Consider the following 25,116-nt stretch of genomic DNA (forward strand, 5'->3'; position numbering starts at 1 on the left):
TCTGAATTTACAATCTCTATTACCAACTCAGATCTTAAACTTGCAAACCATGTAACAAAAATGTAAGATTTTATTTGTTTTCATAAATAATCTTAAGGAAAATGGCATTTACATGTATGGGTAAATGTGAAGAAACATAAACGCTAAAATGTTGCATTGTGCTTCATTCAGTGTTTTAGAGCTGAAATGGAAACAAACCAAGGATATGCCAGCATTAACAAACTGTTTAAAATTAGTAACATCTCTTTGTGTTCAGAGGTCATAAAAGCCTACAGAAAAGCCTTGCTGGTGATGAACAATAGCTCTTGTGGGCACATCACCTCCTGACACGCTGCTGAACCAGGGTTCACTTAAAATTCTACACAAATCATCACACCCCCTTCAGTCAATCTGCATGAGACCAAAACATTCCTAACAAATGTATATAGACATGAAAAGTGCCTGCCGGTATCCAAGTCAGTGAGTTTTAATAGAAAAGATTAACATTTATAATCTTAAAGAAAACTGACTAGTTGGATCCATTTACAAGTAAACCTCTTGGTTAAAATTCAGGTTTTTACCAAAACAGCAATTAGGATGGCATGGCATCATTACTTCTGTTTTCTTCATAATAGTAATAATTATGGTTATCACAAAATGCATATGGTGGCGTGAGTGCAAAATAAGACCTCTAGGCTAATTCTACATTTTCGACAGTAATTAGAAATAAAATGTGAACCTGGTCCACAAAACCAGTCTTAAGTCGCTGGGGTATATTTGTAGCAATAGCCAAAAATACTTTGTATGGGTCAAAATGATAGATTTTTATTTATGCCAAAAATAATTAGGATATTAAGTATAGATCATGTTCCATGAAGATATTTTGTAAATTTCTTACTGTAAATATCAAAACTTCATTTTTGATTAGTAATATGCATTGCTAAGAACTTCATTTGGACAACTTTAAAGGTGATTTATTTAGATTTTTTTGCACCCTCAGATTCCAGATTTTCAAATAGTTGATTCTCGGCCAAATATTGTCCTATTCTAACAAACCATACATCAATGGAAAGCTTATTTATTCAGCTTTCAGATGATGTAGAAATCTCAATTTCGAAAAATTGACACTTATGGCTGGTTTTGTGGTCCTGGGTCACAAATGAGAATTTTAGAACTTGCTAATCATAAAAGAAATACTCTAGATTTGTTATACAACTTTGCAGTGGGGGCTACAGTTTCAAAGTGCTCAGCAAAACAACAGAAATATCTCCTTTTTATCACTCCTGAGTCCTGATGATTTATATAACCTTCGGCCTTTGTCAGTCTCTGTCATGGAGTACTGAAATTACCAGTTTAAAAAAATGTACTACAATGTAATGTGAACTACAGCAATCCCCTTCATCAGGAACACTTGGGTGTTTTAATCCACGTTCTCTACTGCTAATAAATACAAGCATGCTATGAACACAAAACAAGGTCAGCAAACTGTTTGCTTGTGTTTTCAGCATCACACTTTGTATTTTGATTGTTTGCTATGTCCTCTGAGTGAGTCAAGCGGGTGACTTGTTTACTTTTATTAGTTGATTGTTCATTCATTCATTAAGTATCCTGATTGTACAAAAAAAGTTTAATTTTTTTATTTTTAATTGCATTGATATGCATTGTACTGTGGCAGTCACAGTAACATGATAATGACCACTGGGGGCTCCACTGAGCCAATGCAGGAAGCAGCTAATTAATGTGCATGACACATTTGTGTCCGAATACCTGCACTGTCCAATACAACAGACACAAGGGCTCTTTTAATGCTTGCCTGAAGCTCATTGGCTAACTGAAGACATGAGATGAATCTTAACTGTCATTTGCTATGCAAAGTGGGCGGAGCCAGGGAGAAAGTCTTTAGCTGTGTGTCCAATAAAAGAGCCTGATTGTGCTCCTGGGATATACAAATACAAGAACTTCCTTTGTCCAAATATGGTACTGTTGTTGATATGAAACTAAAAGAAGTACAAGCAGCAGAATGTTGCAGCTGTGTTGTGTCGAGTTAAATGAGTCTCTCCTTCATATGGGAGTTTCTTCATGTGCTGTCCAGGCTAGCATGGGACGGGGGTGGAGCGGGGGTGGTCTTTGATATGATCTCTTTATAAACAAGACTGAGTCCAGTGTACTTCACTGCTGAGAAGAGAGGAAAGTGCATTTGTGATGGGGTTGTACGGAATAAAAAGAACCTGATTTGTTTTGGAAGATAAACTGGGGCGGCACTTGGCTAAGAGTTCAACTGTGCATTTCTCCCACACACTCGTCTTTGAGGTGAACTTCAGAGAGAACATTCTTCTGTTCTCCCATTTTAGTAGTCTGTTTAAGAGTCGGGCAAAGATATGTCATTGGGCTGCAAACACACACACACACACACACGCTCTAAGAGATCAAACAGTGCAGGTGTTCATGACCTGTCTCCACTACCTCTGCAGTCCCAAGGCCCTGATGAGTTCATGTAGAGGGTTTATTCCTCTTTTGTCTTTGTCTGTCTGCAGAGTTAGTCAATTGTTTTGCGTGCTCAGAAGATATCGGGACTCATATTCCAGTCTTGTCTTTCTTTGGCCTCCCAGTAACCCCCCTTATAAACATAAATAGTCTGTCCCGTTATTTCATCCGTCCTCTGTTGGAACCACAGCGGCACATAGCCTTCAAAGTCCTGTCCTGTAACACAAAACAGGAGAACAGCCTGAACTGTGGCACAAAAGTCGTGGCTGACAAATGGAGTTTATAGTTTCATGTAGAGGTGTGTGATGTATATCATCTACGATAATATCGTAGTTGTTGTTTAAAATATATGTAATTTGACATTATCGAGTATATTGCAAAAACCATACAAAAGCACACCCACAGGGTGCACGCATATACTATGAAATGTAAGTTAGACTACTGCACGGGCACATTTAGAGTTCACAATTTCATGATTTACTCTATTAAAATACATTTAGAATTCCCCCAAAATTCGAAATATGGGAATATGGCCCTGTATGACTTTTATATGTCTTTTATATTTATATCATGTGATATAGTTAATAGAGTACAGTTTTTTCAGTAAGATTGCAAATATGATATTGATTTTATAAAACAGTCCAATAAACAAGAAGTGAATATTAATTGACTTAAATTTTAGACTCAATTAGACTCAGCTTTTGCAGCAATGAAAACAATAACGCCCCTAGTTTCATGGCTTTCAAAACTTCTACATCGACAAAATGTCACAGAGATGTGACCGTCTTGTGTGACCTTGGACCTCAGCTCACCTTCATCGATGGCCTTTGAGGCCTCAGCTTCTCTCCTCCTCCTCGTGGCTCTCTGTTTTTCCTCCAGCCTCTGTTTCTCTACGTTGGCCTCATCCCAGCGTCCCGCTTCCATCAGCCGCTGGTCCGGCCTCAGCCTGCTGTCCGTCCAACACACACCCTCCTCTTCCTCATTCAGGGTCAAAGCCAGAGAGGAGAAACAGTACATGTTCTCAGCATTCTCTCTGAGAGATAGAGAGGAGAAGAGAATGAGAAACAAATGCAAAAATTATGCAAAGAATCTAACTTTACAATTTGTTCTGCAAGGCCATCTTTAGTTAAGTGGGCAAGTAGGAATTGAAGAAGGTATTTCTGCAGGTAGTTTTGGTCTGTCAGTAATGAGTCTGGTAGGTGTGTTGTTTAGACAGTAGGTAAGTAGTTAAGAAGATACAGTACCAATGCAATCACTCTTTTCTTTTGCCAACTCTGGTATTTCTCCTTAGCCAGATTAGGATGGTAATTGTTTCTCACGGGGACGTAAGGGATATTCAACATTTACATCAACATTTGATTTTATTGCTGTCTGAATGCAGAATGCCGGTGTTTTTCTCCCACCACCCCGCGTACAAATCCCTGCCCAAATTACCTAGTGGTTTTTGACAAACAGCAAAGTCGTGTGGTAATTTAATTGCCGTCCGAATCCACATATCTGAGTTTACAAGAAGAAATCAATTCAAAAATTCAATGTTGAAAACCTCTTTGACCACTGCTGAACACCGTACGGAAACTGTTGCACTTCGCTGTAATTTGCATGCATATTTAAAAAAATAAATAAATACTGAAATGCTAGAAAGTATTTACAAGAACAATATTTCATAACTGCTCCTCAACAGTAAGTGGGAGCTGTTAAGAGCAAAAAGAAGAGAAGAAAAGCATGTAAACATTTTACAAAAACTTTTATTTTGTAACTTTCAGGAGGATGTACTAGTTTTTTAAACATTTTATCACTTTGATAAGAAAATCTTATTTTCCCGAATAATTTTGACATTCAGACTTCGAGAGGAAGTCGTGGCCTAATGGTTAGAGAGTTGGACTTGTGATCCGAAGGTTGCGGGTTCGAGTCTCCGGCCGGCAGGAATTGTAGGTGGGGGGAGTGAATGTCCAGCGCTCTCTCCACCCTCAATACCACGACTGAGGTGAGACCCTTGAGCAAGGCATCGAACCCCCAACTGCTCCCCGGGCGCATGTTCACGGTGTGTGTGTGTGTTCACTGCTGTGTGTGTGCACGTTGGATGGGTTAAATGCAGAGCACGAATTCCGAGTATGGGTCACCATACTTGGCTGAATGTCACTTCACTTCACTTTGCAGACTTGCTGGAATATTACATCTCCAAACAACCCTAATATGCCTTTTAAGTAAAGAGTAATTGCTGAATTGATTGAGTTTTAAAGGGGATGTACTCATTTATGCTGAATACTGTAGTTCTGCAGATAGTCTGGCAGGTAAGTAGGTAAGCAGCTATCTACATAATGAGCTACTTACCTAGCACATTAACTACTAAACTAACTAATCTTTGGACTTGGGTAGGTAATGCCATAGTACATCTTTAGTTCAGTATTTAGTTTGGTAGGCAAGTAGGTAGAGGTTTTAAACAACTACATTCTCATATTTTTAAAACTACATTTCATGACACAATAACAGTAATATTTAAAAAAAATTAAGCAAATACATGGTGGTTGACATACAATGCTGCGTGAACTCAACCAATCAGCATGTTCAGTGCCCTAGTCCCACCCCCAAAAGTTCCATAACTTTGAAAAAGTACTACTTCGCAAGCAGGGACTTTCTGAGGGGCAAATTTGTACCTGGAACTATATTTACATCCTGGTTCCTGTGGTAGAAATGCACCGGCCCAAAGTCCCTAGTTCCTGGGCAAAATTCCTGCGGTGGAAATGGGGCTAAAGAGGTAGTTGGCTCTGCAGGCAGGTAGTTTGGTCTGTCGGTAGTGAGTCTGGTAGGTTGATTAGTCTAAGTTGTTTGGCAGCTAAGTAGCTACCATTGTAACTACCAATGTAACTACCCACCTACTGGACAAATTACCTTTAGACTTAGTTTGGGAGGTATTTAATTTGGTTTGTAGGTAGGCAGGTAACTCCCTGTCTATAGGGAGTTAGTCCGGTAATGTTTGGTAAACTTTTGGTAATTTATTGATGCGTAGGGTCAGTCAGCCTGTAGGTAATTTGGTTTGGTTGGTCAGTAGGCAGTTCATTTAGTTATACTTACACTTAGTATATGGAGGTAGGCCAGTACTTTATCGATTGACATGAATTCCAGATATTAATGCTGTGTCTTACGGTAGAGGGTATTTCTTCCACAGCAGTTTGGGCGTGAGCGTCTGATAGACAGTCTTCTGTTTGCCCTCAGAGCTGCTGCTTCCTCTGCTACTCTGCACGATCTTGGCGCTCTCCATCTTTTCATCCCATGTACCTGACAGGATGTAGTGGGCCTGGCCGTCACTGTCCTTCACCACTCCTGTGACCTTACAGTGGAAGAACAAGGAGAACAAGGGTAACAAGCTCTGGGGTTGAACTACAGAAGCATGAAGAGACAGAGAGAGGGCAGAGCAGGATAGAAAGATGGTTTAGGCATGACAAACATCATTAAGGGCTCTTATCTGCTGTCAGTCTAACTCACACATGAATCACAGCGGGAGGGACAGGAAAAAGGTAAGGGACTATTTAAGTCCAAAACATACCTTTCGTGGGACTTCCCTTGAAAAGTAGCTGTACGGAGAGAACTTGAGCTGACAGTTCTCTTTGGTTCTGTGGTTGACTATGTCAATATCTCCTGACTGCAACAAAGAAAATATGAGATGAAAAGAGAGAAATACCTACAATTAAATCAGTGGTTCTTAAAACCTGGCGGTCATGGAGGTGTTTTTCTTCAATAAAGTCGTATTTGATATTGAACAGAAAACGTCCCATATTTTTTTCAGTTAAAACTTCAAGGAATAATTCACCCAAAAATGAAAATTGTCATCATTTACTCACCCACATGTCATTCCAAACCTGTATTCTTTTGTATTTTGAACACAAAAGAAGATTTTGTGAAGAACCAAACAGTTATTGGTCCCCATTGACTTCCATAGTAGGGAAAGAAATACTATGGAAGTCAATGGGGACCATCAACCAGCATTCTTCAAAATGAAAACGTGAAAAGAATACAAAGCTTTCCTGTAGCTCAAATAGTAGAGCATGGCGCTAGCAACGCCAAGGTCATGGGTTCGATTCCCAGGGAAAACAAGAGCTGATAAAATGTAAAAACTGTAACTTGAATGCAATGTAAGTCACTTTGAATAAAAGCGTCTGCTAAATGCATAAATGTAAATGAGGGTGAGTAAAGGATGACAAAATTTTCATGTTTGAGTGAATTATGCCATTAACACCACTGTTGGCTGCATTGTTTAATTGCAAAACGTTTTTTCTCTTTTTTTAGTCTTTATTAGTCAGAAGAGGACATCAAAATTGAGTAAAACTAGGTCATACAAAGAATATATTCTACAATCATGGACCTACAAGCAATATATTCCCCTTGACGTTTCTAGGCTTTGAATTTTTTACATACTACTGCAATAATAATGTCATAATAATAATGTCAGAAGTTCAACCTGATCAATCCACAGTTTGCCCACAATGATGTTGTGCACAGTGGAGGTGACTTTACGCCACACGTAGTGGTTTCCACTCGCATGAAACTGTAGGTGGATCGCACCTGGTTAGACAGACAGAAAATCAATGTGTTCATCATTATCTCAATATGACAAACAAATCATGTGAAGTCAAGAGAGAAATACAAAATAAATCCTCTGCGTGACAATAAATTAAATCAGCATAAATAATGTTTATAGATTTCGTGTTACTTACAACCTAGTAGGGATGTAACGATTACCGGTTTGACGATAAATCATGATAAAATTCCCCACGGTTAGTATTACCGTTTCATATTTTAATTATCATTAAAACCGTATTTGATTACCGTGATTTGAACAACTCGCGATAAATAAATACAGTCCAGCATAAAGCAGAGTTTTCAGTAACAGTGTCACGAGCGCACGGCAGCACAGTAGTTTCGTTCTGAGTGAAAACAGGGCGGAAAAGCTGGGAGGTTTTAAAAGAGTGCTAAGGGAATTATACAAATGAATATATCAATGAATTAATTATATGAATGTACCTCTGAAGGTTCGGACTGTATTCAGAAACGATTTGATGGCATTTTGTTCTCATTTTCGCTCCATGCAATACCTAAAGGAAGTGTTCGCGGAGTTCACGGGAATCAGCTGTAATTCAGCTTTTCCGTATAAAGCGCCACCTGCTGCCAGAGAGTGGATTTACAGACACTTATTTACATTCAGCCTGTGTGCAGTTTCTGTCTGGCCAAAAAATGGACCAAATTTGCATGACCTGCTGTAAATTTTAACCGGTTGATGAAAAACAAACTTATGTGGATTCTACACATTTAAACAATTCAGATAAGCTATATAGAATTATTTATGTAGCAGATAAAATACATAATCATTTATTAATCAATTATCATTTTAACTTAACCCTTTTCTTTAAAGGCTGAAATGTGTGGTCTACCTTTATGTTAAACTTTTTCAAAGCTTTATTAGAACATTTACATTATTTATTTGAACATGCTATTAAACTGTTGTCAGTCAAATTGTCATTTAAAATCCAGACCTCATTGGTAATGTTATTGTTTTAGTGATTATGCAAACAAAAAGTCATTTTATTTGCTGTTTGTTGATTTTTAAGTATGAAACTTGGTGAAGTGATTTATGTGTCGGTACTTTTTGAACATCTCCAGCACATTTTAACAATACCGTGATAATACTGATAACCGTGATAATTTTGGTCACTATAATCGTGATTAGAAATTTTAATACCGTTACATCCCTACAACCTAGTACATATGTGTACATTTGTTTACAGTATATGAAGAATAGTGAAATACTGAAAGTCAAGAGACTCACCCAGAGGCATGATGGAGAGGTATTTGCCACGGAACTTGCTAGCGATGGTGATTTCCTGCCACAGGGTCCAGCCTCGCTGTGACATCACATGATGGGCGGCTGCCGGCGGATGATGACTGACCTGATAGATACAGGCAAATATCAGTCGAGTGCTGAATATAAAATTCACCACTAGGGAGTGCTGTGTCTTTATTCATTCAGACGTGTGGACTTTCTATGTGTGATTCTGGTATTCTCACAGTCACCTTCAACCATCATTACCCTCCGATCACTGAACCTTGCATGAGAAGCATTTCCAGTACTGGCTGAAGGTGACAGAAAACAAGTTTTGTGACACTGCGCTATAATAAATTGCTTAATTTCTCATTTCCTCTCTTGTTGCTAAATTCCTAATTTATATGCTGCTTTGCAAAATATGCTGTTATGAGACATGTGCTTATATGCTGGATGCAAAATGAATTCAGCAGCGAAACTTTCTTCATCACCAAATCAGTATATTAGAATGACTGCTGAAGGATCATGACATATTGAAGACGAGTATAGGATGCTGAAAATTCAGCTTTACCATCACAGAAAAAAAAACAGTGGAGTGCCTTGTTCTAGCTTAACAACCTCTACTGAGGTGAATATAAATGCTAACGGATAGCTTTCCTCATATGTTACTGTAGACCTTTTGACTCTTAACACTGACCTGTTCACAGAGGGAACGGTAGCCGAATTCTTCCAGGCGGTCCAGTTCGTAGGTCTCTCCCAGGAGAGGGTTGAAGGGCTTGGCCGTCCGGTGCACTGTGGTGGAGTATGAGGAGACGGAGAAGGCTGCGACCAGACACATCTGCTCAAGAGAGTTCTCACAGCGCGCTGCCTTATCCAGCAGCTCATGGTACTCCAAATCCTCTGTCAAGCGCTGCAGCATGGACAGGGGCTCGTTGAAGTTCACCTGGACACAGGGAGAGAGGAAAACACCTTGGCTGTGTCAAGTAGGTACTGGAGGTACTGCAATTGTCTTGTGACCACAGACCCATTCTACAAGTTTGTTTTGGAATTAAAAGGTTAGCATTCAGCTAAATTAGTTACTTTACAAAGCTAAAGCTGCCACAACTTGCAAGTATTCTTTGCCTTTTTTTCAAACTTAAGTTAAAAGAGAACTGTCACCCTCTCTTTTATAGAACAAGGGGTTGTGAAAAATATTAGCTTAAAAAAATACATACGCTAGAGACTAGAGTTAAAAAATTTGGCGTTAAGATTTTTTTTAATGTTTTTAAAAGAAGTCTATTATGCTCACCATTTATATGATCAGTAAAACTGTAATATTGTGAAATATTACTTTCAATTTAAAATAACTGTCTATTTTCATATATTTTAAAAAGTGATTTATTCTTGTGATGGCAAAGCTTTAGCAGATTTTCAGCAACCATTACCCCAGTGAACTGCGTATGCTGTTCTGTGTCAGCTGCAACACACGGATACGTTTTCTACATCACTAACGCTTTGATTTGAACAAAATTCAAATTCCACATGGATTATTTTACCGATCTCCTTGCTACATTTCTGGATGTTGATCGTGTTAATTCCATTGCTGTCTATGGGAGGGTCAGAGAGCTGTCAGAAAGCATCAAAAATATCTTAAATTGTGTTCCAAAGATGAACGAACGACATCGGGGTAAGTGATTAATGACAAAATTTTCATTTTGGGGTGGAGTAACACTTGAATGAATCAGCCATTTGAATGAATCGAATGAAGACATTTACCGCCACCTGCTGGCAGATTTAGTTTCTTTTTTAGATAAAATAATAATATAATAAAAATAAAAACATTAAAGGATTTTTGTTCACCCAAAAAAAAAAAAAAAAAAATGACATCATTTACTCACCCTCGTGTCGTTTCAAACCTTTCTTTTGTAGAACATAAAAGGTATTTTGAAGACTGTTGGTAATAAAGCTGTTTTGCTTAATGATTTTCATTGTATGAACAAAAATTCTCTTTTGTGTTCCATAGTTTATGTTAAACCTTTATAGCCTAAATTTTTATGTGTAATAAATTGTATGTTGAATAAAATAAAATATTTATTTCTAAAGCTACAATTTGTCATGTCTACTTGATACTTTCTCATTTAACACAAAAATAGCTTTAAAGGGTCATATGACGTTGCTAAAAAGAACATTATTTTGTGTATTTGGTGTAATGCAATGTGTTTATGTGGCTTAAGTAAAAAAAAAAAAACATTATTTTCCACATACTGTACATTATTGTTGCTCCTCTATGCTCCGCCTTTCTGAAATGCGTCGATTTTTACAAAGCTCTTCGTTCTGAGAAGCAAGGTGTGCTCTGATTGGCCAAATACCTCAAGCGTGTAACGGAAATGATACACCCCTTACCGTATTGTGATGCCGTGTCCCGGCGTGATGAGACAAAAACAATAAAACCCATTATAAATTAGGCATTTGTTGCATCCAGTGTGGACATAATTACTGATTATAATGACTTATACTGTCTTTTTTTTAGATTAGATTAGATTCAACTGCATTGTCACTGTGAATCTAATCTAATCTTTTTACTTTTATCTTCGTCTTTTTACGTGATGCGTTGCATAAACATTATCATGTCTGCATTTGTGATCGGAGAAACGACGGTCAACAAGCGCTACTCTACACAGCTCAAAACTCGTGTTTGAATCGTCAGTGGCAAATTCTTTAAATATGAAAACATACTTACAGGCTGTGAGTCAGAAGCACCAGACTGTCCTTGCAAAGTTGGAATTGCCCCACTTTATAGAAACAGCCTTTGTGCATTGTAGGCTACTCTCCCAGGTTCAGGAAATACTCCTCCGTAAAATGCGCTGCACACACTCTAATATTTGGTTTGAACTGTTCTGGAACAGTGTTGTAGATACAACTTAACCACTGATTTCTAGTTGTGTCCTCTTTTGGAAGCCCAAACAAAGTACTTTCGCTTTCACAATGAAACAAAGCATCTCCAGGACATGGCGCCAACGGCAGCAACTATACTAAAGCGAGAATAAAAATCACGCCCTCTTTCTTTGCGTAAACATTTGGGCGGTGTTATGAAAATCTTCCCACACAGTGATGTAGACATATGGGGGTGTGTTTAAATGAGCCGTTTTGGGAGGGCGTGGACAAGTCTTTGGGTTTGAGACTTTAGTCTTTGCAACTTTAGGGATCTTATCTATGCATGAACAGCTTGTAACACTCCAAAGAGAAAGGAAAACTTGAAATCGCATCACATGACCCCTTTAAATAATCTTTTGTGGGTATTTTCACAGTCAAATTTATTTTGCGATTAATTAGATTAAAAAATTTTAATCGACTGACAGCCCTAATAAAAATATTAATTTCTTTTTAAAAAAACTCACTGACCCCACATTTTTGAACAGTAGTGTACATGCAAATAATATATAATCTGGGCACATTTTGCTTACTATTCTCAAAGAACAGCAATGCACTGATTATAATCTTGCATTTAGGACCATTTCATTAATCTCCGATATCACTTACAGGCATTGGGATCTTAGAGAGTTCTTTGCCAATGCAATTCTTCATGATGCTCCACAGATTGAGTGAATAGTTGGGCTTCTCTGGGATCTGGGTCCGCCTCTTCCGGTGAGGCTGCAGCTCTTTCCCTGAAAAATCATTACTGCTCACAGAACACTAAAAAGACACAGACAAGAGTGTTTGTATTAAAAAAACATCTGAAATTTATTAAATGTTTTTATGCTGAAAGACATTATTTGAAGGGCCTGAGTGCCCTTGAGGAACGTAATGCATAAGCATTGACAGCTGACTGATGCGCCATCTGTCTGAGAAAGTGAGTCACCAAGAGAAAGATGAAACGAGGGGAGCAGATATCAGTTAATTAAGATTCGGTTAACTGAGATAAACAACAGCTGTGAGAGTCAATGATGAACACAGACCACCTGATGAAACATTCACAGTCACGCTGAGTCTACTGGATCTTTATGCCCCAAGAAACCCCGTGGGGTCCAAAAGTCTGAGCCCACTAATGAAAATGCTTCCACTTCACATTAGTTCAATGAAAAAAAAAAAACAACAACTTTTCATTACAAATATGAAGCAAATTTCAGGCCCTTATAACAAATTATTTTTAGTATTTCAGAATGCCTAAGCATTTTGTTTGTCGCCCTTTTAAATTAGATTTTAAATCTGAGATTTTCATTGTTGTTTTTTTGGATCCGTGTATATAACTTTTGTTTTCGGCTCTTGTTTCATGTCACACTCACATTGTCTTCCTGGTTCCAGTCACTTGGCTGTCCTCCACTAGCACCACTGAGATTACTCTGAGACCGTCTGCACAGACAAGAAAGGGAGAGAGACAGTAAGAGGATGAGATACAGGCAAATAAGCAGAATAACGGTGTGAAATTGTGTTTGACTGATGGAGTAAAGGTTTCAGGAGTCAACCAGTGAATAAGAGCCAGATTTAAAAAAAATAAAAATAAATCACAAGCGTTATCCTCCACTTATTCACAACCGTAATGAAGGAATAGTGAATGCATGAATATATCCACACAATACATTTGAATGAAAAGCATAGTTTTTTTAGGGCTATTCAATATAATTACTTATGTAATAATTGATCAAATAATTAGTTCACAATTATAAAATATTTTATAAATTACATTAATTTCTGAAATATTACATTTCAGACATAGTTATTAATAACCACTTATTTTTACCAAATAGTATTAAAAGAATTAGTTTTAGTGCAACATATTTGGTCATTTTCACCTCATGCTCATAATTTTGATTGGAATACATCTCATTTGGTCAGGTGGTCACATACGGTTGAGTTCAAATATGTAAATGCAATCGAAGCATAAATCAGACCCAAAAATGATGCATATTCATATGGTCGAAACTCCATGCAGCTTCCACTACTCTCCATTGGAAATGAATGTTTTTTGTGTACTGTTTATCAGTAGGTAGTAGAAATTGAAATGTGTTTTGAATTCATTATGAATAAAATGTCTGCATTTAAATTTTTAACGACTATTTTTCAAACTCTCCTCAAAAAAGGAAAATTGTGTCAATTTATTTACCCTAATGTTGTTGAAAAATGTATGACTTTCATTTTTGGGTTAAGTGGGGATGACGCTGACCTGTGGTGAGAGGAGTCTGTGGCAGTCACTGTAATAAAAGCAGGTGAGTCTTCCATGGCATCAAAATACTCTGTATCCTCATCTTCATCACTCGCTTCCTCTTTCCTGGGCCTTTCACTCACTCCTGTACATACATAAGTAGTCAAAAACCGTCACAACAGTACCATTACAGCAGTCATGCTCGTTTACCATCATGCCATGTCTCATAACTGAGCTCATTCACTTCTATAATATTCATTTATGAATGATCACGATGCAGCAGGGTTAGGGTGTCTCACCCGTGTTGGTGGTGGGCGTATTGGGCGTGTTGACAGCGTGCGTGGGGGCCTCTCTCCAGGCTCGTTCCAGGCTGTTGTGCTGCTTGGCTAGCTGCTCGATGGTCTCCTCCAGGTGTGTGCGCTGCTCTCGCTCATGCTGAAGTACTCGCTGCCATCTGCGGCTGTGGCTCTCTGCCAGGTCCAAGAAATCTCGACACGCCTGTGCAGGAAGATTCAAAACAGGGACTAAACATCAACACAAACACAGGAACAAAATAAAAGTACTATTTAGACCAGGAGGGCTTGATTCTGCTCCTAAAGATCAACCTCCGTGAGAGTTTTGATTCAATCACAGATGAAACAGTAGAGCATGGGTTTGATTCCCTGGGTGTTCATGAACTGATATCATACACCTTGAATGCAATGCAAGTCGCATTGGATAAAAGTGCCAAATGCATAAATGCAAATGTTTTTAAACCCTAATTAGACAAAATCTGATCGAGATAATCCTTTAACTCTTAAAGGCTTTTTTTTTTTTTTTTTGGCAAACAGAAACAGAAACTCCTGGAGATTATACTTGGATTTTTTTTACACTTCCAAATGAAATTAGTCTACATCTAACATTCCCTAAGCAAGTTATAGCAAGTTATATAAACAAATATATAGTTATATTATTAGTCTTTTTTCAGTGAAAAACAGGTCTGTTTTATTTACTGATAATATAGATATAGTTTAGGGAGTAAATAAAAAGATCACTGAAGCAAAAGTGACTTTTTTCAGAGAAATATATTTTCAATCTGAACATGAACAACAAATGCAAATAGTGTAGCAAGTAGTGAAAACAACTGTAAATTCTCACACGCAACAAAAATACAAAGTGCAAATTATTTTCACAAACAGCACTCAAAACGAGAAAGAATATACTGAGTGCAACTGAACAAATATTTTCATAGTATAAGACCCAAACAGATCGAGCGAGCCCTTGGCTGTACTCCTCCTCCCTGGACCAGGTACCTCAGTCAGAATCAATTCTACCAGGAAAAATTCCAATGCTTTATCCTATATGTAGTGTTGTTTCATCCTTGTTTTTGGTTTGTGTTATGCCAAAGTTCTCTGTCGTGTGTTCTGCTGTGCTTTGTCAGAGTGCTTCTTGTGAAAATTGGTTATTTTCTGTTTGTTTTTTGCACACAAATACTTTCACTTTGCATTTGAAAAAAAAAAAAAAATAGTGAAAAAAACTTTCACTTTGCGTTTGTTCTAAGTTCCAAAGAAGCCCAAAAACATTTTATTGGTTGGGTAGATGACAGTTTGAACCAATCTGGGCAAAGGGTGGGACTAAGCATCAACAATCATTCCAGTTTGGCTCAGAGGAACAAACAGCATGGGTTTCTTTAATGAATCAAAACTTGATGATGTAACCACATTCACTACAGAGCTTCTGAAAGTGAATCCTCTTCATGAGGTTCTTTTAAAGCATACAGATTGGATTACTGGTTCAAAAGCTAGTACACAATTAAGAACAATAGTTATTTAATAAAATAATTCCAACATAATTCACATTTTCAAAAAAGATTAAAAAATTTACAAGAAATTAAATGTATATATTTATAATTTCTTGTTGTAAAACCTTTAAATGACTATTTATTGTATTCAAATTTGTATGTGATTCATGATGTGTGAGATTTACACCTAGATCCAGTATATATCAGTCATTTTAAAAATATTTTACAGTAATATACTGTATATGGAGGATAACACCATATGTAAATACCATTTGTTTCATTTGAAAATATATTACCATAAGCTATAAATATATAAAAAAATGTTATCAATTTCAGAGGTGTACAGCAAATGTTGCCTCCACATCCTCATCTTCTTCTCTGTTTTCCCTTGCTATCTCCATCATGATAATCCCGGCTCCCAATTCCCTAGGGATCTTATTTGTCCTCCTGCCGTAGGCACCATACATGAATTCACCTGTTTCCTCATTACTGCTCTGGTCTCCCTCATAAAAATGGTCATCACAGGAAGAGATCATGGAAATACCTTCCTCTCACTGTCTTCCTCTTTCTCCACCTTTCTTCTAGTTTTCTCTCCTGACAGACAATTATATTTGACATGTCTATGACAGAAATGTTGAAAAGATCTGATGAAATCGATCATGGGTCGTAGCTCTAGTGGTTCAACTCAAAGCAGAAGTGAAAGAGTAAATCTGATGGCCAGTGCACGTTCAGACGGTCTATGAGCTGAGTCATGCTTTTTTTTAGTTGGGTCTCGGATTAGCAGTATTGAGTAAAACAAGTATCTAAGAGAGGTTACTATTGGTCAATAACATGGACACAAAACAGTCTATTTTCCTGTGCAATAACACACAGGAAAATGTTATTGCTCAAAGGTTGCTCCTTCAAACCTCATTAAACTTTTCTGAGTTCACAGTCATGGTTCAGTATAAGGCTCAGATTATCAATTTTTTTCAACAGAACTATATGTCTCCATTTGCTCTTAGTTTAAATTGTTATCGAGGAGAAATGTGAGATTTTAAAGAGCTTTTTCCTTTCTAAAGTCAAGTAACATTTATTTATATAGAGCTTTATACAATATAGATAGATTTGAACCAGCTTTTCAATAATAAACAGGAGAAACAGCCTCAAAGCTGCAAAATTATTCAGTTGGGTAAGAATAAATTCAGTTATAATTGCAGAAGACAATACAATGTCATTATTCATTTCAATTCAATTATTCCGTGTTCTCAGTCCATAGCAATGAAACCTGAAATCCTAGCAATTTCTTCAGTACATATAGTGCAATGTATGACAGATAGCATGTTTCTTGCTCATTATTAAGAATAATAACCCACACCACACATAGGTTTCACTAAAAATAACTTCTCTAATCTAACTCAGTTTCTGTGAGAGCATCTCTCTCATCAGAGCTCATCAATCACGTTAATAACTGAGACTACAGTACGTTCCACAAAAATCACTAAGGCAGCTCGCAGTCACATCCAATCACGTCTTTTACAGTGTCAATGCCTCTGCGTGTCTGTACTCTCTTCTTCTTCTCTCTCTTGATCAATGTTTCTTTGTCCATCTCCCTAGTCTCATATGGAGGCACAATGACACATCTCATCTGACTGACCCCAGTCTGCTAGATTTATCAGGAACCACACTGACAAAGATAACTGAGCTCAATTTCTAACAAAATGGGCACAGAATCAGTGACCAAAATTCACCTTTTACCACAACTGCCAATGGCAGATTAAATGAAAAAAAAAGTTACAAGATCCTGTAGTAATGCCAAAGTCATGGGTTTAATTCTCAGGGAATGAAAATACATATAGCTTGAATGCAGTTGCTTTAGACAAAAAGTCTGCCAGATCTATTTTTAAAAATTGAATGAATAAAATATTACATACCAAAAAAATGAATATTTAAAAGAGAAAAAGTATACAATTATATATGCATATATAGCATTACATAGCTGTTTTTGTTGCATATTAATGATAGGTCATTGTAGGTCACTGTACGTACAACACCTTCATAAAAACACGAAAATTCTTATATTTTCATTTGGAGGCATTAATGCATGGATTCATGGGGAAAAACTATTTAGGCCTCATATAAAAATTGCTGCTAATAAAATTGAGGCAAAACTTCAATAAACATTTGTTTTATGTTACAGTTTGACTTATGTTACAGTCCCTAATAAAGTTTCAAGCCAACTCACTAGATTGATTTACTCACAAAGCCCATTTTTACTTACATTTGGTGCTTTGCAGGTGCTAATTTTGGACCTTGTACAGAACATAGTTCAAAAACAACAGTATAGGCCTCTCCACTCTTTGCATCCCACTTACACTTCTGTGCCCTTAAAGTCCACAAACAAAACAAACCAGCCCTTACCTGACTCCTGTCAGCACTAGTGTCCAGAGCTCTGCTGTGAGAGAGGATCCTCTGTGCTACGCTTAGCATGTGACTGTGGCTTCCTCACACGTTCATGAAACTACAGCTCCTCACCTTTAACATATGCAAACTTCCACTTTTTTTTTGCTGAGTGAGGCCCTGGGCCCCAGACTGCTCGTGACTTCAGGAAGAGCTTAGAGGAAAGAGACACGTGTGTCGTACATCCACATATCCGAGAAATGCCATTTAAAATAGTTGAGGGGGAGGGAGAGCCATGTGATTCAGTGTGGCTTTGTGAAACTATTCTTATATACAAACACAGCAGCTCAAAAACTATTTGGACACTTAAATAACACTTAAAAGTGTCTAAATGTCATTACATTAGATAAAATATTAAACCAAGTGGGAAATAAAAGTGTTATTTTAAAATGCAATAATATTTCACAAATGATTGTATTTACTGTATTTATGATCAAATAAATGCAGCTTTGGTGAGCATAAGAAAGCTTTTCAAAAGCATAAAAAAATTTGTACATACCCTATACATTTGAACAGTAGCGCATGACGTCACAGACATGATTAAAAGCCTCAGAGAGTCAGGTGACAACAAGAGAATTGTCCATCTCTTCTCTTGTTTCAAATATTGAAGCATATTATTAAACATATCATCTGTTTGCCCATCAGACCACACACAAAGATCAGAATGGTTTTCCTCTTCCTCTCATTAGAACTGCTCATTAGAACTCAGCCCTTCCGAGCGCTTTAATGAGTTAGACCTCACAGTACTGTTCAGCACTTTTCATTATGCATGATTATTTCTGTTCAGCTGGCTATTAATCATTTTAGAGATGAAAGAAAGAAGACTAAAGAAGAGTCTAAACAGATCTCGCTAATGAAAGTGTTATAGCATGCAGATCTGGTGGAGCGTTCCATCAATCAAAGACTCAGGTCCTGACTGCTGTCTGCAGGGCTAATGATTCAAGCTAATCTCAAGAAGTGAGAAACAGATGGAAAATTTATCAGCCAATAACACATTGGTGAACTATTGGATTCCTATATTAAACATAAATCTAAAGAGAGTTAGTTAGGTGTACCTATATCAGTTGTTTCCAAACTTCCTCAGTGCAGCCACTTCTTATCTATGGCATTTGTGAACCAACTAATCACCATCTCACCTAAAATGGACATAATCACATTTTAACATGAAATAAATGTGCATGTAAATTTCCAATCTCACTTTGTTTATCAATAAATATTAAGACACATTTTACTTAAAAATTATGGCTACTTTAAAGTGGTCACTGCTTTGCCAGAATAAGTTACCTGTAACTGTGAAGACTAAAGTGAGGTTTGTATTCAAGTTGTGTACCAACAATCACAATTATGATGCAGTCAATGTATATTTGCTCAAAATGCTCTCTCGAAATCCACACGAATCCAAATAAACAGCATGAAATTGCATTCACCTAAGATAGGGGGCAGTCGTGGTCTAATGGATAAAGAGTCAGACTTGTAACCCAAAGGTCTTGAGTTCGAGTCTCAGGTCCGGCAGGGATTGTAGGAGGGGGGAGTGAATGTTCAGCTGTCTCTCCACCCTCAATACCACAACTGAGGTGAGACCCTCGAGCAAGGAACCGAACTGCCCACTGCTTCGGGTGTATGTTCACTACTGTGTGTACACTTGGATGGGTTAAATGCAGAGCACAAATTCCGAGTATGGGTCACTCACCATACTTGGCCACACATCATGTCCTTTCCTTCCTAGAAATTCAAAGTTGAAATGGAACACACACCTCTAATATTGACTTCCATGACTGTGAGTAGTGATACCCATCCAGAATTTGATTTAGGAAATCAAAGACACAGAGGACATCCGCAAAATTGAGAGCTATTCCTAGACCATTATTGATCACGTTAGTGGAGGCTCTACCTTCATTGATTACAGACAAAAAAGAAAAACTATCTATGATCCAGGTGTCTGCAAAAACATTTTCCTTTAGAGAGTCGCTGAACATAAAATTTGAAAACAGAGAAAGATTAGGAATTTCTCTGAAAAAGAGTAATATTCTGTTCTAGAGCTAGGTTCAGAAATGAGTCTGTTTGATGAAGTATGTTTGTGTAAAACAGCAAATACTGGATTAGATTTCACATTGTCCATTATGATAAATGAACCACAATCTTTCCACCCATTATTTCTGAACTTTGCTCATTCATATTGACCGTAGCATAGTAGGACACTGTCCAGATGATTAAAGATAATAAATACAACCAGTCCTTAATTTGAACAAAGTCAGACAGTGCTCAGACTCAGTGTTCGAACTATACCACGGACTTTGGGTGAGCCCACCTTTTTTTTGTTTTTTAATAACGGGGGGTCTTGCAATGACTTAGTTCTTGGTTGTCGGCGCGGTGGGAGATGTGCTAACAGGGCTTGCAGCAGGTGAATCGGTCGTGCCATTAACGTCATCATTACACAATTTCTTAGTAAAACCAAATTGAATTAAACTGCCTTGTGTTCTTTTTGCCATGGTGGCTATATGATGCTATATGATGCTAACTGCAGAATTGATTTCAAGGACTGCGTGCGCAGATCTACGGCCAATGTTGAATCCTACGTTTATATTTTTTTCTACCAATCTTTGAGTTAACGTACTAAACATGAGTGGAATGAATTTGCACCGCAGCGCCCCCACACCTTGGTGCTCATGACAAGAATAGCATGTATAGTTATCTTTATTGAAGTGAATTAGGTTTAAATCGCCGTCATGCATGAATGAATGATATTTCTGCAATTTTACACATAATAATCCACGTTGATCACATTACACAAAACTGAAATTGCACGTCAAAATAACACATTGTCAATATTTTTTGAAACCCCCCAAAATTTCACAAATCACGTTTTCAGGGGAGCCCATGTCTTATTAAGGGGAGCCGAGCTCCCCCTAGCTCCCCCTTAGTTCGCACCCTGCTCAGACTCTTTGTTTCATAAAAATGGGACAAATTTCTCCAGCTCCAAGAATGAAATGTTTTTAAAATCCAGGCAGTCTTATTGATTGTTATATTGTCATTACATACATTTCAATAACATACAACCGTTCAAACATTTGTTTTTTTATTATGTTTTTAAAAAACGTAAGTTATATTCACCAAGGCTACAGTTTGATCAAAAACTGTAAAAACAGTAATTTTGTGAAATATTATTACAAAAGAAAACAGAATTATTACAGCTGTTTTATATTTGAATATATTTGAAAATGAAATGTATTCCTGCAATGGCCATTACTCTAGTCTTCAGAAATCATTGTAATATGCTGATTTGGTGCTCAAGAAATATAGTTGTAATTTTATTTAATTTTAATTTATAGTTTTTTTTTTGTTTTTTTTATCAGGATTCTCAAGTTCAACAAGAATTCTTAACAGCACTTGTTTGAAAAATAAATCTTTTGTATTAGTGTAGGTCTTTACTGTCACTCTTGATCAATTTAATGCATCCCTGCTGAATAAGAGTATTAGTTTCTTTAAAAACAAAATCTTTCTGACCTCAAACTAAACGATAGTGTATACACAAAATATCTATTTTATAATAATTGAAACCTGACCCAACTCAAATTTTGTAATAACAGAAAGTCAGTTCTACTTACATTGATCATAGCATTGGAGGTGATGCGAAAGAGGGTGGCTCTCTCGTTGACAGCCTTGATTTTCTCTCCTCCCTCTAGAGGCACACGTAAGGTCTCGAGCTCACTCAGAGACCGCTGCAGCGCTGCTCCGTGCTTGGCTATCAGGTCATTGCACGTGCTCAAGTCATCCAACTTACTGGCCAGAGTCTTGAGAGTGCCTTGGATCTCACTGTGGTCTGACTGAGAGGTGGGCTCCTCGTCCGCAGAGTCATCTACACAGAGAGAGACACAGAACACAGAAGGAAGGGAGAAAATGTCATTATTGGGTGAACTATTGCTTTAAAACAGACAAAAAAATCCATCCCATGTCCCCACAATGTGTTTACCCGCTGCTTTTAGACCACAGCTCCTCCTAATTTCCCTCATTAATTATTGCTGAATTTACAGGTGGCTGAGGCCCTAACAACAGGAGCACAAACACCCAAATCAACACACACACACAGATGGTGGACAGCTTTAAGAGATAGTGACTACACACAAAATATTACCTGTTAAGAAACCTGAAAGTCTCAGATATAAATGGGTTTCCTAATTAAAGGGTTAGTTTAGTTAGTTTATGTCATTAATTACTCACCCTCATGTTGTTCCAGACCCGTAAGACTTTCGTTTATCTTCGGAACACAAATTAAGATATTTTTTGATGAAATCTGAGAGCTCTCTGATCCTCCATAGAGGATCATGCCAATTACGTTAATTCTGAGGTACTCTCCAAAATTCCGGAAGATGGTAACTCAGGGAGAAGAAGTAAGGAATAATTGACGACGGGCCGTAGAATTATTCAGTTAATTAATTATTAATAAGTCAATTATTCCGCTTATAGTTGCCACACCTCAAGACACTGATCAGATGATATATTTCAAGGCATTTGTCTGTTTTTTCTCCTTAAATCGCTATTGTGAGTAGGATTATTTCTTTATCTCATCCAACGACTCCCTTGCTGATTCCAAAACATTATTTTAAACCGTAACGGAGGCTTGAGCTGTTGACAGTAGACTAATGCAGATGCAGTTAATACAGTAAATAACTAAGTTATGAGAGGAGAGAGATTACCTCTGTGCGTCTCTCAAAAGTGTTCGGCAGTAATGTCTCTAGTTATAGTCAAACTTAAAGTTCATTTCCTTCATGAACAGCGCCATTGTTGTTACCTCGCTTGTGAGAAGTCATGTAGTTTTTAAGTTGTTAAACTATGTTACTGATAAAATCGTCAGAGTAGCGCGTATGTTAACGTGTGTGCGTCAGTGAGGGAGAGAGAGCAGGAGAGATAGGCTATGTGCTTTTTGTACATAATAAAGCGTAATTTTGTTGCAAAAACATGGATATAATCTGTCGATTGTATCCTTTTGCTTACTATGTTTATTTGTTTGGCCAGTGTCGTTGTGGGTTTTGGTTCTTTTGCTGTTTTAGACTGTAAGGACCTTTGAAATAATGCAAATCATTTGGCGAAGTGATATGGACATGTAATGCGGTGCCTGGAACTACGTTCGCCGTGTGTTTCCCTGAAAATAATTGCACACCTTAGAACGTTTGTCAGCCAATCAGATTCAAGCATTCAACGGCCCCGGTTGAACCCCTGATGTTACATGCATTATTTACCGATGTCCTTGCTATGTTTCTGGACCTTGATCGTCGTAATTACATTGCTGTCTATGGGAGGGTCAGAGAGCTCTCAGAATTCATCAGAAATATCTTAATTTGTGTTCCGAAGATGAACGAACGACATGAGGGTGAGTAATTAATTTTTGGGTGAACTAACTCTTTAAGTCATACTGGAGAACACACTGGCAAGACTCATCTGTTGATAATATGTAGGGTGAGGAAGCACAAACAACTATCATTTCAAGCAATTCAACAATGTTTCACACCAAAAGAAATTAGTATTTTGACAAAAAAAGCACAGCTAATGAAAATTTTAGCCAGTTTTCAACAGACCTCATGTGGGAATATTGATACTGAAACGTTCTCTGCACAAAATCAATTGGTGAAGGTGATTTAAATAAAACAAATATGTCCCTTTGAAATATTTTATTCAATAACAATGTTTACAGAAATTCAGTTCTCTTGAAAAAGGGTACTCATCAACTCACTAATCCACTTTTACAGCCTAGTTGTTTATTCTAACATTCTTGCAAACTATTCCAAGTTAAACTTTACAAATTGCAGATTTTAAATAAAGATTAATGATTTGTCAGAAGTGTAGTGTTGGGGACACTGAGTTTAATTTATAGCCTAACTTTAGATTGTTACATCTGCTGACTGCATTCAGGCTTCAAAATTCATAAAGGTTGTGTCCATTTGTGAAGATTTTCTTAATAAACAGCGTGCAAGAATCAAGACCATTTGTTGGTCACAGAATTGTTTTCTGCAATAATCAATAAAGCCAATTGAAAAATCCTATTGACTTTTTGCCAAGGGAACCAATGTAATGCTAACTTTGTTGGCCTAAAAAATTACATCACCATCTATACTGGAGGATGCACACAAAACTTTTTTTTTGCATGCAAGTTCCCAAAAAGCATTTCAATTGGATTGAGATCTGGAAATAGACTTGGCTATTGCAATTAAATCACCTTCATCCATTCTTCCAAGCTATTCCTTTGTGGACCAAAAACCTTAGCTTTTATATGGTACTGCATTCATTTCAATAGCTGTCAGATTAAAAAATAGCCTAAAAAATTAACAAAGTACCTTAGTGTGCCTTTACTGGTCAGGAGCATCACTTGTGATGTCTAAGCTATAAAAAATACGTCTAAGCTATGCTAGTGGATAGGACGTGTTAAAAATAAATGATAAATAATTTGGATGCCGAAATGTGTTCACTTTGCATAGTTCCATAGCTGCCATCATTAAAGTCCATTGGCATGTGTGGACATGCTCACACACACAAAGGCTCCCTTCCAATGACACAAGTGGCATAAATATAGAGCAAATGGACAAAACGTGAGTTGAGGCCATGACAGGATCATGCAACATGGATGCAATGAGACAGCTACTCACAGACACGTTTATTACACCACAATGTACTTAGAAAACAATTTCTCAAAGAAAGGATGCTGTTGCTCATCTCTGACAAAGAAAAAAGACCATTTGGAAAAAAGACATGGCATAGTGAGTGTGAGAAAAGAGGACATGGCAACCTCATTCAGAGCAGCGGAGCGGGGCAAGGGTGAGATTGATTTGACTGTGTTTGTTCCTCCTCAGCAGAGAGCAGAGCAGCCGTCAGCAAACTGTTCAAAGACTGAACACATTAACCTTCTCATGACTCAACAACAACATAGGCAGATAGAAAACACTGAGGAGGAGGAAGAGGGGTCACTTTAGGGCACTTCCTGTAGAAAGAAGTTTAGTTACATGCTAAATAAATGAGAGTCTTCTATGACTTAATACCAGATAATTATTATGCATTAAAAAGGTCTCTCCTGTTTCTCAGATCATTGTTGTGCTGGTGGATGCCAGATCAGCTACTGGCCTTGAGACAGTTATTGACTATTTTAATCTAAACAGCAACAGAATCTTGAGGGTCTGAACGCCGACATGGGGAAAACGCTCAATCAAATCGTCCATTTCTAGAGCTTCTTCTTTTCTCTCTTTGCATTAGCCACTAACACACAGACACACACACACACAGTGGCTGACTGTGCACATACATCACATATTTGTGAGCTGTGTTACTGCTGACAGAAGAATCTTTGGGTATGTTACTAACAGCATATTACCATACTAAGTACCCATGCCTATATTGCTCACAGTACGCAAATTTGATTGTGTGTGTGCGTAATATATGGTTCATGCATACATATACATATATACATTAGTGCTGTCAATCAATTAAAAAATTTAATCACGTTAATCACAGTCC

The 25,116-nt window shown here is 37.5% G+C and overlaps 1 protein-coding gene across 4 annotated transcripts in view; it reads right to left on the reverse strand.

Moving 5' to 3' along the window:
* Positions 1–45: 45 nt before the first annotated feature.
* The window catches only part of osbp2b (oxysterol binding protein 2b), a 69,094-nt gene continuing 44,023 nt past the window's right edge, over positions 46–25,116 (reverse strand). For 2 of the 4 annotated variants that reach the window (XM_079419563.1, XM_079419565.1), the window contains 12 exons: positions 21,222–21,472; positions 13,697–13,895; positions 13,419–13,542; positions 12,541–12,607; positions 11,798–11,950; positions 8,976–9,221; positions 8,285–8,405; positions 6,920–7,023; positions 6,008–6,103; positions 5,607–5,791; positions 3,276–3,496; positions 47–2,679 (listed from right to left, as the gene is read on the reverse strand). In XM_079419563.1, the coding sequence (XP_079275689.1) occupies positions 2,537–2,679; positions 3,276–3,496; positions 5,607–5,791; positions 6,008–6,103; positions 6,920–7,023; positions 8,285–8,405; positions 8,976–9,221; positions 11,798–11,950; positions 12,541–12,607; positions 13,419–13,542; positions 13,697–13,895; positions 21,222–21,472 (1,910 nt within the window). In that variant the 3' untranslated portion in view covers positions 47–2,536. Of the gene's footprint in view, positions 2,680–3,275; positions 3,497–5,469; positions 5,792–6,007; positions 6,104–6,919; positions 7,024–8,284; positions 8,406–8,975; positions 9,222–11,797; positions 11,951–12,540; positions 12,608–13,418; positions 13,543–13,696; positions 13,896–21,221; positions 21,473–25,116 lie in introns of those variants that run through there. The other 2 variants (XM_079419564.1, XM_079419566.1) reach the window with 2 other exon arrangements.

The sequence above is a fragment of the Barbus barbus genome (assembly GCF_936440315.1).
Source record: "Barbus barbus genome assembly, chromosome: 6".
NCBI lineage: Eukaryota > Metazoa > Chordata > Actinopteri > Cypriniformes > Cyprinidae > Barbus > Barbus barbus.